General features: G+C 47.4%; 1 protein-coding gene across 4 annotated transcripts in view; it reads left to right on the top strand.

Annotated features, from left to right (window-relative positions):
• The window catches only part of ICA1 (islet cell autoantigen 1), a 53,650-nt gene that overhangs the window by 20,063 nt on the left and 16,818 nt on the right, over positions 1 to 16,769 (top strand). For all 4 annotated transcript variants that reach the window (XM_072650778.1, XM_072650780.1, XM_072650777.1 and 1 more), the window contains exon 6: positions 1,385 to 1,583. In XM_072650778.1, coding sequence (XP_072506879.1) covers positions 1,385 to 1,583 — 199 coding nt within the window. The remainder of the gene's footprint in view (positions 1 to 1,384; positions 1,584 to 16,769) is intronic.

Genomic DNA, 16,769 nt, shown 5'->3' with positions numbered 1-16,769 from the left:
ATAGGAAAAAGAGACAAGGCAGTCATGTAGTGATGACTGTGCTCCTCAGTCGAAGGCCTATGCAAGATGGCAGGAGAACATCTAGGAGGCTGCCAGCCCACCAAGCAGACCCTGGGGAGGACTGAGGGGAGCACATTGGAAAGGGTAGCAAGTTACCTGCACCTCTGGAGGGATAGACCACACTGAGATCACAGACTGCCCAGATGAAGTCCTGGGAGAGCCGGGGTGTGTGGAAGGCCCTTTGCAATCCTCAGCTTTTGCGATTATCCTCCTTTTTATTTCATCTGGCTCTGGGCTATCAAGAGCATGGAGGATGGGGGCGGGGGGGGGCGTCCTATTGCCTGCTAGCTCTTATTATCAGCTTTCAGTCCAGCTGAGCCTGGATTTTATTTTTTGCCAGGCCTAGAGGCCTGAGGGCTACCCGAGTCTTCCCTTACCTCACCTCCCGAGGTCTTCGGTTGGCCAAACCAGATGCTCGTATGAGAGAAAGGACGTTCCAGAGTCGAACAAGGGTTGAGCTTTATTTCAGGGTCTAGTTACAAGTGCAGGGGAATTCTTCCTTAGGAGGGAGCGAAGAATCTCCCAAGGAGGCAAAGATCTTACAATAAGAGATTGGAAGTAGAAGTATAAGCAGGGAGAGAGAGGGAGGGGAGAGAGGAGAGAGGAAAAGCGGAGCCTTGTTGTCCTGTCCGCTCCGCGCCCCTCCGCCCAAGAGAACTTTCAGGCTTTCCTGATCCTACTTAAACTCTCCAGCAGCATAGTTTGCATCTGAATACCATGCTGTTAGATAACAATAGTGTGCCCAGATCCGGGACAATCTCGAGGGCAGGGAGAGCTCTCTCCCATCACATTTCTCACGGGAAGAGGCGGAAATACACGAGATAGCTCGGTTCACCTCGATTCCCAGTCGTTTCCTGGGGGGTCTCGTGAGAACTCTAAGATTTAGAAGTTCCCACCTTTACCCGCCCGAGACTGTCCACCTGGAATTGAGCTTCCATCCCCAGCAATTTGTCTGTTCCTTTTCTGTGAAATGGACATAATGATCATGTCTACACCACTTACCTTACAGGGCAGTTATGAGAAAAGTTCTTGAAAAACCTCAGCACTCCATAGCAGTTATTCATGCCTTTCATCACGCTGTGGGACAGGCATGGTTTCCCCTTGCCCCACCCCACCCCCAGGGGCAGCAATGACTGGACATGATCATTGCTCCAGGAATGATGCTGAGCCTGAGGGTTCCCTCAGTGGGGCCCCTCTGTGGGTCCCTGAGGGGTTTGATCGCACCTTTACAAGGTCCACCATTCTAGCATGAGAAATGGTGTTGGGAGATTTCTGGTTTCCATCCTGCAGCAGTATCCTAAGTGTGGATTTCATCTCTTCCCAGGCTGGCCTTGCGGAGCCCTTTGTGCCGACTGTACCAGGAGGTGGAGACATTTCGGTACCGGGCCATATCTGATACCTGGCTGACCGTGAACCGTATGGAGCAGTATCGGACAGAGTACCGTGGCGCTTTGTTATGGATGAAAGACGTGTCTCAGGAGCTGGACCCAGACCTTTTCAAGCAAATGGAGAAGTTTCGGAAGGTAGGAGGTTTGGATTGGGGGTGCCATGGGGGCTCCCGTACCAGATGCCTGCCCCCCAAGGCTGAGGGGGAGTCTAGATCACTGATGAAAAGGCCAGAATGCCAGGTCAGAGGGGACAGCCAGATGTAACTGATGTCGTCCAATGTGACAAAGGACCCATTGACCTGACGTTAATTCTTTAAGGAGAAGAGATGGCTGAGGGCCAATTGCTAGGCTTTGGTAGCTGGTTCTAAGTAGGTGCAGACATCCAGGTGTTCACGGGAAAGCTGATGCTTTTAGAGATCTTTAAAGGCACAGTGAAGAAGGGTTGGGTTGGGACCAAGTGAAATATAGCCCTTAGGTGTGAGGAGAAACCATTGGGTGCCCAACCCCCACTCACCAAAACAGAAATACCAATCCTGCTTTGTGAGTGAAATATCTGGGCACAGTTTTGAAGGTTTGGCTCCTGCCAGTGAGGAGAAGACAGAAGACGTGGGGCTGGGTTTGCAGCTCTTCCTGGAGAGCATGGCTTCAAAGACATACAGGGCAACACCCGTGGGCCTGAGCCTCCCCTGCAGAGGAAAGGCCTATGGGGGAGGGGGATTCAAGACACCCTGGGTTCATGGCTCTTTGTGTGAACTTGGGGCATGGATGGTGTGAAGCGGGATTTGTTTTTTAAACATCAAATGTGTTAGATCATTTGCATTCCAACTTAATTCAGTTCGGTATTTAGTGACAGCTAATAATTAAGTCCTAAGGTCACCATGTTTTCTTAAGCTGATCTCTTAGCTTATTTTTTAGTTTATCAATACCTCTAATTTTTACATCCCCTAAATTTCCAAATATATGTCTCCCTTCTCCTCACTCAGCCATCCCCTGCAACAGAAGAAGGACAAAAGCAGTCCAACCACATATGGACTGTTCTGCACCCACAGTCCCCCACCTCTGCAAATTGGGAAAGGGGATGGGGGGTTCATGTCCATGTTTGTTCTTTGGGCCTAGGCTTGATCATTCTAATTCTACTACATTCTGGGTGTTCTGTGGTTGTTCTCTACATTTATGTTGGGTCAGGTGTAGAGTTTCCTGTTCTGTACCCTCCATTCTGCATCAGTTCAGACAAGTCCTCTCTGTCTCCCTGGATGTTTCATCTTCAGCATTTCCTATGAATTCCATTATCCTGGTTACCTCCGTGTGTTTAGCTGGCCTCTGTTCTTTGGGCATTTGCTTTATTTCCATTTCCTCGTTAGTGCAAAAGCTGCTTCTGTGAATACTTTGGCCTCTCAGAGCATTGTGCGCCTGGCAGGGGGATCCGCTGGGTCAAAAGGTGTGATTGACTCAGTTCTGTTTTGCCTATGATTTCCAGAATGGCTGCAACAGTGTAGCAACAACTGGGTGTTTCCTAGGGGTAAGGATAGGTGCCACCACAAGGGGGCAGCCTTGCCCTGGTGATTTCCACAGTCTCCCCCTCCCCCTTGGCCAAAGGTGGTTTCTTGTCTTGAGTAGATGCAGAGAGAAGAAATCTGCCAAAGGAAGGGGGGGTTAGCAGGGCCAAGCACGGGCCTTCCTATAGAAAGTCATTTCTTGGCTGTTGGGGATGTTTTCCTGGGGGCCTCTCTGAGCATGCTGTTAATAGTTTGGGTGGCTCTCTTGCATGTGAATGTACAACCGACCATCGCCAGGAGGTGGGCAGCTCTACACTGAGTCACATTGGCTCTTTCTGCCCCAAATCTCTTAGGAGCAAGTGCTCCTAGTAACCTCCTTGAGACCCTGGACCAGGGGTAAGCCTTGGGCTACTTGCTCCCAGCGTGTGAATCTATCCGATTCAGAGGTGGCAGGAATCTCTGAGATCATTTAGGCAAACTCTTCGTGACTTTCAGAGGGAGAGAAGACTGGCCAAGGTCATGTACAATCTGTGAAAGCACGAAGATCGTGGGGTAGCTTCTTGAATTCCCATGTGCAATTTCTTTTGCTTCTTTCTGGGTAACCTTGGCTCCAGGGGCTGACTGAATGGAACTCTCCTCCTTGGTAAAGAATGATTACTCAGGGCACCATCATGCCTTTGAAGGACAGGCAGAACTGATGAGAGGAAAGAGAACTTTATCCTTCAAGGGGCACCTCCCTGGAGTCTCTACTGTAGCATTGTGGGGACAGGGCCATGATCCAGACTGAGCACTTTGTTATATTCTGTCTTCTTCCCAGAGTCTTTCTCTTCCTTCAGTGGCCTCAGAGGTTGGAATAGCAGCCTGTCTTCTGCTCTCTCGACTCCAGAAGCCACAAGAAGTCACATCTCTCATCTCTCTCCTCCTTTTACCCACCCCACCTGACTCTCACAAAGGCTTCAGATCTCTAGTGACGGGAAGCCCCTTATCTTCCTCTGATGGAGCGCATTTAGGGTTAGAATTGGCGCTAACCCTAACCCTAAATCCGCTCAATCAATTCCTCAGTGGCAGCTCTCCTGGCCAGGACATGGACTCTTGCCCTGTCTTTTGTCTTTGAGCCCTTGTGCCTTTCCCAGTCTAGTTCTAGAAACATTCTGCTCCTCTGACACTGGGCAGGGCTCTGGAGAGTGGCCCCCTCCTGCTATCAGGCATTTGGCTGCAGGACTAAATTCAAAAAGCTGGTCTTATCAGCTGGAGGGTAAGTACAGCCAGATAGCAATTCACGAGCAACAATGGGAGAGCAGTCAGGAAAGAAGGAAGGGAGAGGGCTCCTTTTCTGCAGGCTCCTTATCACTCTGATGTAGCCGACCCAGACACATTTGTGTGAGGTGAGACTGCCCTAAGGGAAGCAGAATGTCCAGGACCTCAAGGGTGGCCACCCGTCAGCCCTGCCCAGAGCACATCTGGAGTCTTGTATTTAGTATACTGATTTTTTTTTTTAATCTTAATATCATTTACATGATTTTGCTCACAACTAGTGAGTACCCAGGACACCAAGATGTCTGAGAATCAGTCAAAGGAAATAGGAACGTCTAACCTGAAGAAAAGAAGGCTTGGAAACTGGCAGGCTGATCATGGCTACTGCCTTCAAGCACTTGAAAGGCTATAAGTGGCACAGTGCAAAGAACACCATGCCTGGAGTCAGGAAGACCTGAGTTCAAATCCAGCCTCAGACACTCACAGGGTCTGTGGGTAATCCTGAGCAAGTCACTTAGCCTTGTTTGCCTCAGTTTCTTCATCTATAAAATAAACTGGAGAAGGAAATGGCAAACCCTCCAGTATCCTTCCCAAGAAAACCCTAGATGGGGTCAGGAAGAGTCAGACATGACTGGACAAGAACAGCAACATATGGAAAAAGGACTGGGTGGTTCTGCTTGGCCTCAGAGAGAGAACAAGATTCAGAGAAGCAGAGTTAACCCAGAGATCAAAGAAGACCTGCCAGTGATGGGAGCTCTCCCAAGTGGAATGAGTTGCCCAGCCAGAGATCTTCATGGAGGCTTTCTGTACATGGGGCATCCTGTGGGTCAGGCCACCTTTAGATGAGCTTCTTGACAACCACGTCTAAGAACAGCAAGGGTCCAGTGTGTTTCTGAACCCCTCTCGTGGAGGTCATCATGGTTATATTTTACCCTGATCCAGAGAGTTGGAGAGTAGGCAACCTCTTGAAATCGAGACTGGATCCCTTCAACAGCACAGATACCTTGTAGTGCAGATGTCTTATGCTGCTACATACACGGGATGTTAGGAATTAACTAGAGGGAGGAATCCCAGGGCAGCCACTGGGGCTATCCTCCTGCCAGAGTTAGGGTCATGGCCCTTGGCAGCATCTGCAGGCCCACCTAGTGCCAGCTGGGACAACCAGAAACCCAAAGGCCAAAGGCCATGTGAGGCACCAGGTGGAGAACAGAGTAAGTTCCTGTACCCTGGGCATCCCAAGGTCCAGGCCATGGGCACACTTGAATCACCCAAAGGGCTGAGCAAGCTGTGAATTTCATTTCATTCCAAGAGCATCATCCCTCCAGCATGATTCATGCCTTGCCCAAGAGATGCCAAGATGGGAAGGAGAGGTCCAGGGCTGGCTCCCTTAGTCAAGCAGTAGCAATGCAGGCAGAAATGCCCTCTGGAGGCAGGAAAAGTGGGAGGGATTGAACCAGAGCATCCACCTAAGCTAAATGTGCTGGGGGAGGGGAAGGTGGGCGAGGGGGGCGGGGGAAGGGGCAACCTCCAGCATCTGCCCTTGAGGGAGGCCTCCCTTGATCTGTCCAGTGTTTTGTTTCTAAGCCCCAAAGTGGGATCTAGGAAACTGACTTTGAGACAGAATAAGAGGTGTTAGGCGTAAGTAAAACATTTCTGAAACGCGGAAAGGTGTGATGGCCCCAGGAAATCTCGGGGAGTCTGAGCTCTCACCAACAAGGCTCTGAAGGAGGCCTGTCTCATAGCAGCTGGCCAGTGTCTGTCACCATGATGTGGAAGGATTTCTAAGAGCTGCTTCAGGAAATTTGCGTGCTGGGGGGCAGGGCAATGTACTTCGCTTTCTCCTCGTGACTATCTTGTATGTAGTTTTAATATATTGAATTGTCCTAGGTATTTTAATACTGCTTTAAGGTTTACAAAACATTTCACATATACTTTCTCATTTTATCCTCACAACAACCCTGAAAGGTAAATGCTATTATGATTCCCATCTCATGGATGAGGAAACTGAGGCAGGCAGGGGCTCTGTTCATTGATTTGCCCAGGGTCACATCAGTACAAGTCAGAGGCAGGGCTTACTCAGGTCTCCCAGAAACCAAACCCACCTTCTACCCACTATATCAAGTAGCTGCCTTCCTGGACTATTATTACTAAGAAACATTACCATCATTGTTCTGCATAGAAGGCTGGCTTTAGAATCAGAAAGCCCTGGATTCAAGCCCTACCTCTGCCGTGTGCTCATGTGACCTCTGGCAAGTCACTCAGCATTTAACAGGTCATTTGTCTGTCACTAGCGGGGCTAGGTGAGGTATGGCTGCAGTATTTCACATTAGACGTTATCTCCAATGGAAGGTCGTAGAGTTATGAAATTGTGTCTGAGGTGCTGGGAGCTGTCCATGGTTCCCTCCACCTAGCAGAGCCTCCCTGGGGTGGCCTCAGCCTGTGCAGTTGGTTGGCCATCCCTGCCTGAATCCACCATCCATTTGTTCATTTCCACTCTGTGAAGAGCCTGGAGAAGGTCCTGCCACACTTCATGCAAAGACAGCGCTCTGCCGACAGTGCCTGACCCTCAGTGCCTCCGACTCTAACCCTAAATGCAGAGACAACGCTCTGATAGCAGTGCTCATTTGTCCCAAATGGAAATGACAATATCAGTGGAAATGTCGTGGGAAGCTCCAAGCTTTCCAACAGTCTGGGATGCTTTGACTGAGCATTTGCAAAGAAAGGCTTCTTCTAAGGAAGAGGAAATTAAGATTCCTAGAGTTGGGAAATGGAGGGAAACCAGAGATTATCTAGTCCAGCCCTGCAAGGGAGAAGCCCTTGAAAGTGCAAACAGTCAAACTGGAGCCAACTCTTGATTCTCTCTTAGAAAAGAGCAGCACTGACCATGGCTCAAAGAGAGCTGGGGATGGGGAGCCTTCTTCTCTGACCATGGAGTCAGAGAGCTTTCTGGAGCACAACTGAACCTGGGCCTCCAGGCCAGCCGTCCTGACTGTACTCTTTCCCCTTCACAGTCCTACCAAGCAAGCCTACCCTGAGCAAAGAGGAAAATTTCTGGTCACATTCTTTGTCTCCTATGAAAGGATTTCTTTAATAGTTCCTCACTGCCTGCTGGAGAAAAAAAATGCTTTGGCAGTTGACCCAAACCCCCCTCACCACCACCATCTTGTGCTCCCTTACTTTTCTGAGGTAAGCAAGGCAGTGAAGTCCAGAGGAAAGAGCATGGGATGTGGAGACAGAGGCCTGAGTTCATCCTCCTGGCTCTCCCACCTCAGGGTGACCCTGGGCAGCCCACTCAGCCATATCGTCTCCTCATCTATAAAAGGATGAATTCTAAGGTCCTTCCAACACTAAGTCTATGATCCTGTGACATTCTGAGGTATCATTTGGAGCATGGTCACATGGAGGGGTGGGATTAGAGTGGTTCTGCCGGGCCCAGAAAGTGGAACCAGGACTGATGGCAAGAGGCCAGTTTTAAAGAAGCACATTTTGATTTGATGTCAGGAAAATCTTCCTGTTAGATCTGTCCAGAGGTGGATGTCTGAGAGAGCCAGAAAGTGTTTGTTTTGTTTCTAGGGAAGTCAGGGCTTCCCTCTTCATGGAGGTCTTCTGGGTAGCAGGATACCTCCTTGTTGCACATGGCTGCAAAGGGTCAGGTAGGGGTTGGATGAAATGGTTCTTTAAGGTCATCATTAACTGAGACGTATGAGCTCCTTGTTCTGTCCCACCAGACTCTCTAAACATCAATTTCTTCTCATTGCAACACTGCGAGGGGGAATACTTCCAAACCCTCTTAAGCCAATTTCCTCTTTAGAATCTCTTTCCGTGGGGTCCTCCCTATAATTTCTCTGAGTTCTTTGAAATAAATTGTCCTTAAAGCCAAGGGAGATGTTAGACAATACCCTGCCTTCACTTTATAGACTAAGGGTGCTAAGATGGTGTGAAGATATTCTCCCATGATTCCCTTCATTTCTCCCTTTCCCACCTCATTTGCTCACCCTACCCACCCCCTACTTCACCACTACTTCTTTGCCTGAGTTCCTTCCCATTGTCCTATTCGGGCAAACCTGTCATGCTTCTCAGATGAACACTGATCTAGAAATATAATGATGGAAAGGGGGGGTTGGCACATTGGTTTGGAAAGTAATTTTGTTTTATCAGATGGATGTTTTCATGACCAGAGTGTTGAGTGACTGAATGTTTTCCTTCTCAAAAGAAGTGTTTGTTTCTTTCCCTCTTCTGCACTGACACCATGGCAACCTATGCATTTAGAGAGAGAGCTGAAGGTAAAGAGGCTTTGAACCCCTCAAGCTATAAAGTCAAGCACCAGCTCTCAGGAGGAACACCTGCTAGTGTGGAGTAACCCTTGATGTTCTTGCTACAAATGGAACTAGAAAACATAAAAATGTTGCTGCAAAGATGGACAGATGGCTCATGAGCTCTCCTCAGAAAGATGAATAAAGGAGTTCATTTCATGGAGCATTTAAAGGCAACAAGAAATGTCAGTTCCTGGGCTGCTTGCTGCTGCCCTGCTCAGGATAAATGGGAGTCAAGAGACAACCATGGCATCCTCTGGGGCATCCAGTGCTATGACCAGTGTCTCAGGCATTGCCCATCAGAAAGTCAGCTTAGAGGAGTGTCAGGGAATACTGTTGTAATATAACAGCCTTTACTTATGTGAATATTTATTTAAAGAGAGACAGAAAAAAGATACATACACAAAAATAGAAAAGAAGCTGGAGAAGAAATAAATAGTTCTGAGAAAAATGAAGTGAAAGGCGGTCCCTTGGAAGCAAAACTATGGACTGGTAATATAGCCACATTGTATTATTTCCCAACAACTAAGTTACTTATGACTTTCTGTGGGGGTTTGAAAGTTTATTGCTAGAAAACTTTGAATCAAAGAACTGTTGGAGGACTGTGATGCTGTGATAAAGTGAGTATTTGTGTCATAGCTAAAAAAAACTGGATATGAGATTCCTCACACTACCCATGACAAGGCCCTGGTTTGAGACGTGAAAGACCAACAGAGAAACCCACTTGAGAAGACACAGGGAAGCTAATGACAGAAGCTCCTTAAGGAATCCAAGGCATCAGAAGCCAGAAGAGCACAGAACAAAAACTGATGCATGGAGAGGCTGATGGAGCTAAGAACCTAACGTGAGCTGAGGGTGGCTGACTTGAGACAGGCAGATTTTGTAGTTGGTGCATGGATCCGATCTGATTGGAGGAAAGGACTGATGCTGGGAACTGACTGGAGAAAGCAGCAACCACTGCTGTGTGAGGGGCTGCCTGGGGAAGACTGCCTTGTTTTCCAGTACCTTCTCTATACTCTATACTAAGAGAAGAAACTTTGACTTTTTGGAGGACTGTGAGTACAATTGTCCTTCTCATATAGGTCTCATATAGAGTTAAAACTTGAGGGGATTTTAGATGCCATCTGGTCCAATCTTTTCATTGTACAGATGAGGAAGGAGTGGCCCAGAAATAAAGTGACTTTCCCAAGCTCTCAGAGGTAAAATGTGGACCAAAATCCTCTGACTTAAAAGCCTGTATTCATCCCATTGTACCCCAGTACCTTGGTGTTTATATGGAAGGGATGGGAATAAGCATTCGAATTTAAATATTAACAATAATAATTAAAAAGAACTATATAAATGCTAGCTATTCTCATTAAGTAGCACCTACTGTGTGCCGGGCACTGTGCTATGTGCTTCACAAATGTTATCTTCTTTGATCCTCACAACAGTCCTGTGAGGTATGTGCTCTTACTAACACTTTATAGCTGAGGAGACGGAGACCAATGAAGGTTAAGCATCTTGTCCAAGATGACACAGCTAGTCAGTGTCTGAGGCCAGATCTGAACTCAGGTCTTCCTGATTCCAGACTCATGCTCCCTCCACTGCTCCACCAGCTGCCTCTTAGGTTTCTTCCTTAGTACCCTGGCAGACAGTCAAGCCTCGGCCATCGTTGCTCTTCTTGTGACCATTACAGATCATCTTGGGCAGAAGAGACACGAGCTTCTGTTCTTCTGGGATGGGGAACGGGAGGCATTCTAGGACTTCACATCACATGGGACTTTGCCGTTGTGATATCCAGTAGGGCCCCAAACTGGGGCCGACTGTTTAAGGACTAAATCTGTAGGCACCGATGAACCCCAGATCTTTTCAGTCCAAGGCCTGGAGCTTAAGCTGGATTTTGCTAGCAGACTGTCACCATACTTACCAGGCACTCAAACATGCACTCCTTCAAGTCTTTTTCTGTCTTAAAGTCATCCACTAGACTTAGCTTCACAAAGTCAAAAGAGTTTTCTAGTGTCTAAGAAAGTACTCTGACATCCTCTTCCAAGAAATCCTTCATTAACACTGTGGAGAGCAGGTTGCTTCTCCCATGACTCCCAGGCTCTCCTGAGCTCAGTCAGAAGAACACAGGCTGGGGCAGGTCTGAGTCTGGCACTGAGCAGGGTCCAGTACCCGAAAGTCAGCCTGGACAACCACAGAGAGGCTCGTCACCATATATATCAGCACGTCTGGGCAGTGGGTGTGCCTAATACATACTATTCATACATAACACACATAACATATTAGACCTTCTTCCCAGCTACTACTGAGTCCACTTGCAGAAAGCCAGTGCCCCTTACTGGTCCCTCCTGGTTAATATCCTTCCTTTATTCTCTCTTGGCTGCTGCCCTTGTGATCGGAGGTTCTGCTCTGAATGGTGGCTCACCAACATGGATAGTGGTCTGCAGTCAGGAACCCTGCACAGCAGCTGGCAGCTGTCATGCAATTTGGCACCTTTAGCACATTGGGCAGAAAGGTCTTAAGACAGATTTTACCAACAACACACCACAGATGTCTGCAGAGCGTAACTTAGACCTTGATTTGAATACCACTTCAGAATAAACATACATGGCAAGGCTCTGAGTTTGGATAGAGCAAGAAGTCTGTATCTAGAGAAACTGTGAGGTATGGGGGACTTGGAGTCAGAAAGTCCTAGGTTCAAATCCTCTTTAGATACTAATGAGTATCTGCTTACTAGCCACATGACTCCAGGCAAGTCACAGCACCATTTCCGACCCTCAGTTTCCTTATCTATCAAATAGGGACAATAATGGCATCTGTCTCACCTGTCTTCAGTTGTTTAAACCAAATGGACCAAAAGAGATGATGGAAGTAATAGCTTTGGTCTCTGTGAAGTGCTATGGAATGATCCTGTCAAACTTCTCCAACAAGACTTAAGTGCTTAAATGTCTGGGCTCCCATCTCTCCCCCATAGGACTTCCAGAAGCATTTCAAGGCTGAGCTCTTCCCACCTGGAGCACATGTGATAAGAACAGTTGATTCCCCCAGAGTTCAGATTCCTGCCTCCCATTATCTGGGCCTTCCACAGAAACCAAGTTGAGAGCTCTTTGTGCATCTGGGCTCCAGGAACTAATATAAGCCAAGCCAATCCAATCTAATAAACATTTATCGAGCACCTACTGTGTGCCAGGCATTGTGCTGTTCTGGGGATAGAATTAATAAAAAGAAAGACATCCTCGGCCTTCAATGGGTTTATAATATAAGGGGGAGCAACACAAAATGAGACAGGAAAGGGGGGATGGATTCCAACAGGTACCCAGCTCAGGGGCACCTTCTTCTGTGGAGCTACAACCAGGCAGGGCAGCAGGTGCAGATGGGGCAAACCCCAAAGGTTAGGAAGGCATCTCTACCCGAGATGAAGAAGAGGCTGAGGAGGCAGGGCCAGTATAGGCTTGAGCTGGCAGCCCAGAGGTGAGATAGGAGGTGATGAGCTTAACCTGACAGGGGCCCCAGCAGGGCAGCAGGTGCAGAGCAGAGTCCTGGACTTGACGAGGGTATTCGGTGCCAAGCCTATAGCTGCCTGGGCTCAGAGTGAGCATCTCCCCCTTATAGTGGATCCAAACAGATGCTAGTGATTAAATGCATGAAAGAGAACCGAGTGCACAGTGAACAGAAAAGAGGGTAGAGATATATCAGCAAATCATATCAAAAAGTAGCGTCATTTTAAAGTAACATCATTAGGATTCCTCATTTAGTGCAATGTGGTCTGTGTCTCCCAGGCCAAGTCTAATGGCCTTGGATGGCTCCAACAACTCATAAAACAAATACATCAGGAAGCTGGAGAGGCAGCCCTTAAGCCCCTGCTCCTACTGGAGCCAGTGGCTGACGTCTGCTGATGGTCCTGGGCTTCTGGAGTAAACGGTAATGAGCTCTATCTCGGTGGTGCCCCAGGCGATCCTGTCTCTGGGAAACCTCAGCGTGCTGGGCTTTAGCTCTGTGATGGTTTTCCCAAACCAGTTGAGCCCAGTTCCCTCAACATTCCTTATATAGCATGAACTCAAGGCTCTTCACCTCTGGCCAGTCTCCAGGTTATTACTATCATCCCTAATCTGTGGTGCTTCAGATAAAATCTGATGAGGACCAAGGACAGAGACTTTTACCTTCTTGTCCTGAGCCACATGCCCTTGTCATATCAAGTCAAGCTTTCCCTCCCTTCTCCAGCACAAATCCTCAGAAGTACTCATCATATTCTTCTAAAATTCTCAACAATTTCATCCCAGCAACCAGTTTCTCTTGTTGGTGAGATAAAGAACTGTTAATAGAAATTTCCCTCAATGGTTTTACCACCTTTTGAAGGATAAAATTATTATTTAGACAAGTCAAGAAGTTATCAACTCCTCTGCTCCTGGCAGAGAGGAGGCTCCAGTGGACATCTGGACACTTAAAGTCTCCCCTCACCAATATGTTTTGCCTCTAGCCAAGGTTTTCAATTTGTTCCCAAAGCTCCTCCTACATTTCTTCTTTCTGTCCAGATGGTCTGTTGTGTTTTCCAGTGATAATATTGTTTTATTTCTGCTTCTGTTGATTTTAACCCAGATGTTCTCCACCATGATGACTTGCCCCGTCTGCTTCCAATATCTGCTCACAGAGTTTCTCAATATCCGTGGCTATATCATTCCCTCCCTGCTTTTTACCCATTCTGTCCCTTTGAATGAGGGTCACTCATTCTGAGACACTTTCCAGGTATGAACCTCCTTCCCCCCACCCGTGCCTCAGTGCTTCCTAAGTAGTAAAAGTGTGCCTCCATATAGTAGGGTTTCAATTTTAGTTTGTTACTTGTACTTTGTATATCTGTGAATGGACACATGAGGCCATATATTGGATTATATCTCCAGGGAACTTGTGTTGTTCCTACATCATAATAATTCTTAGTATGTTAAGTTTTAGTGGTATGAGAGTGAACAGGTTTTCCTTGCTATTGGCCATGTGGAAACCACTTGCTGTTTCTGCCTCCCCGTACCCAGCACAGTGCCTTGTGTACAGTAGGTACTTAATCATTGCTAATTGACTTGAATAGAGTGAATAATAGATTTGTGTGTCTTGTCTCCTAGGTCAGGTCATATGAAGGTCCCATTAACCTGGAAATTAGTAGAAGTTAGTTACTAACATTGCCTTCTCTTCCAAGTTCAAGCACAAGGAACCAGGCTGGATGTTGACAGTGGCTAACATGGCATTGTCTCCTTCCTGGTGTGCTTCTTGCTTTGGTGAGGTATAAGTCATGGGGTACTCTGCCTTCAGTCTTGGGAATGGTCAGTCATTTCATTAAGCAACTTCAAGAGGAAATGGAGAGGTAGCAAATTCTTTTCAAAAGTTGAAGACTTAAAAGCAAAACTAGAGGTTGAACAAATGCTCTGACTTGGAGCAGGTAGGATGGCTGATTCATTCTAAAAGGATCCACCTTATTCACGTGGTGACTACTGACCATCTGTCTGCATGTGGAAATAGTATCTTTCTCAGCCTGCCCGAGGCTCAAAGTTAGAAGAAGTCAGGGCTTCACTTGGGAGTTCATTCAATTAGCAGCTGGGTGTAACTTGTCCAATTGACATTCCTCACCATGATTCCCAAACCTCAGGCTCTCTCCATGCTCCATGGAAGGACACCTTTTGTCTGTGAGGCCCTCTGACAGAAACCAGACCCTGGGGGTTTCATTTCTGAGAATGAGGATTGTTTTTCAGGAGTTGGAAGTCTTCCAGCTGCAGTGGGAAATGTCCTTTGGATGGCCCTACTGGACAGAAGGGCACGTTCTTGAATAAACAGTCTCTTTTATGGGTAGTTGTAAGACAGCAAAGGCTCCATTTAATCCCTACAAATTCACAGAGGCCTTGTGGAAAATCTGAAATCATTGCCATAACAGTGATTAAAACCTCAAACATATGAATGTGGACCAAAGTGGCAGCCACCTTGTCCTCATTTCTGATGAAGTGGGGATGAGCAGGGTACTTGCTGCTGGCTGCTGGCAGCCCTCCTCCCCTCCTCCTACCCCAAGTGAGTGCTGTCTTCGGAAACAGGATACCTTTTCTGTCATTGTTTAAAATGTCTACAAGAATGACGTTGGTGTGAATCTGCTTCACGGGGTTGTTTAAGGCAACAGCTTAATGCATGCCGAAATCCTGGGGATGATGTGCTCTAGGCTGGGTCCAGCCCCTTCTGTGAGAGGAGGGTAGAGAGGCTTAGCCAGGGAAGTGCTTTTGGAGGAGACAAGCTGTCTGAGGGCAAGGGGGAGGGAGAAAAACCTGGATCATTAGAGGAAACCAAAGCAGGAAAAGTTTCCTTTGTTTTTTTCCTTGTTTTCCTTGTCTATTTCCTTTGTTTGCCTTTGTTTTTCTTTCCTTTTTTGTGTCTTTGTGTGTCCAACACCTAGCACAGTGCCTTGTACTGAAGAGGTGCTTAATAAATGCTTCTTGATTTGGATGGGAGCTAAGATGGGCTTCTCTAGAACTTTGACAGGGGTGAATTCAGAATGAGGGCTAATGAGAGGAGGCACAAGTGAGGAAGAATGCTGACTTCTTGTCCAGGGAGTGGGTGGCCCAGATGTCTCTGAGATTGTTTGAAGCCAGGGTTCATCCCATGGCATGAGCCAAGGCCTCCAGTAAAGAATGGGGAGAAGAAAGGTAGAAAGTGACTTTGAGTTTGGATAGTCGAAAGGTCACTGGCATCTTCTCTGAGGGGACATTCTGTGAATGGAGGAGGCCCCCAGAAAGAACTTCTGCTATTGTAGGGAATAAATAGGCCCTGCAGTGGTTAACCATGGGTATTCTCCAGGGGTTTGAAGATGAAAGGAGGAAGAAAGATGAAGCAACGGGAAGAGGAAACAGAGGAGGCTCCTGGAAGGTCTTGGAGCTCTGTCCTGGATAGGCTGGGGTCCCTGGGCGTTACTCCTTGGAGGAAAAGCTGCTGCCTCTTTCTCAGAGGTTCCAGTCCTTTTGAAAGAGCCTCATCTTAGGGGCTTAGTCATAGTCATGGACCTTCTCCTTTCCTCCCTTGGGCCAGATCCCACTCTCCCACCTCCTGAAAATGATCAGGATTCCCATCTGGGACTTCAGTTCCTCTTTCTTCTTTGACTCACATCAAATCTCTTTCTCTTTTTCCTCAACTATTCTTCCTGATAACCTGGAGGGCAAAGAGGTATCCCATGAAACTTGCTCTTCATGACCCCAGGGGGCAGATCAAGGAGCAGGGAAGGGAAGTGGTGAAAAGGCTAATTGGGAGAACTTCCTAACCATTAGATCTGTCCCAGACTGATGTGGGCCACCCTGGGGTTTGAGGGGATGGGGCAGGTCTTCAAGCTAAAGCAGGATAACCTTGCCTGAGAGGCTGTGCAGGAGACCCTTCTCAGGAAGGACCATTGATATTCCTTCCATCTCTGAGATATCCCATGAAGGCTTAAAAAATGCATGGAAAAGAAATTCTTTTGGGAGAAGATTGAGGAGAATTGGAAGAAAACAAAGGACCTCAAGATGATCACATCATCACAGATAACTTACTTGGATTGAGAGGGAAGGGACCCCCATGTGCTCTTGCACATCTCTATTACTGCTGTCCTTGGTGCTGAAAACAGTTCCTGGTGCCTATAGTCGGCACACAGTGGTATCTAAAATTCCCAGTCTTGGTGATTGATGCTGCCTGTAGAGAAAGTCCTCCCAGCTCAGCAAGAAAATTGGCCAGTAACTGATAATGCAGCAGGCCATTAAATATTGTAATTGTCATTGTGACCACTTGGTGCATGGGGTGTTGCTGTGCTTCCTGAGCTGCACGTTGAGGTTGCCCCGTTTCTAAAGTTACTTACAAAGAATTGGGACAAAGACAAGCCAAAGCAACTCTAAATATCAAGTCGTTTCTGACAGATTGGAGGGAGTGAGAACTGGGAGAGACTATTCCAGCAAACCACTCAGGAGGGACTGCTTGGAAGCAGGGGAGGGACAGAGTGCCTTTTGGTCTAGGTCTCCTCCCCACTCCCTTGGGAGTTTCAAAGGGTCTAAAAAGTTTTGAATTTCCCATCAGTCCACTGACATCCTAGCCATCCCTGGAATAGATGACAGCCCATATCTAAGTCATGAGACAAGGACAAATTAGAAACATATCCATAGTTCTAAAAAAGAGCCCATACCTCAGAGAGGGATACATTGAGGATCTGGTGAAAGGACTCTCTCAGCTTGAGCCCACTTTTCCTTTGACTCTGTATGCACTGGTGGGAGAGTATTTCAAGGCAAAGT

This window comes from Notamacropus eugenii, chromosome 3 (assembly GCF_028372415.1).
Source record: "Notamacropus eugenii isolate mMacEug1 chromosome 3, mMacEug1.pri_v2, whole genome shotgun sequence".
Classification (NCBI taxonomy): domain Eukaryota; kingdom Metazoa; phylum Chordata; class Mammalia; order Diprotodontia; family Macropodidae; genus Notamacropus; species Notamacropus eugenii.
Note: the sequence above shows the minus strand (reverse complement) of the source record. Positions and strands in the feature narration are given on the sequence as shown.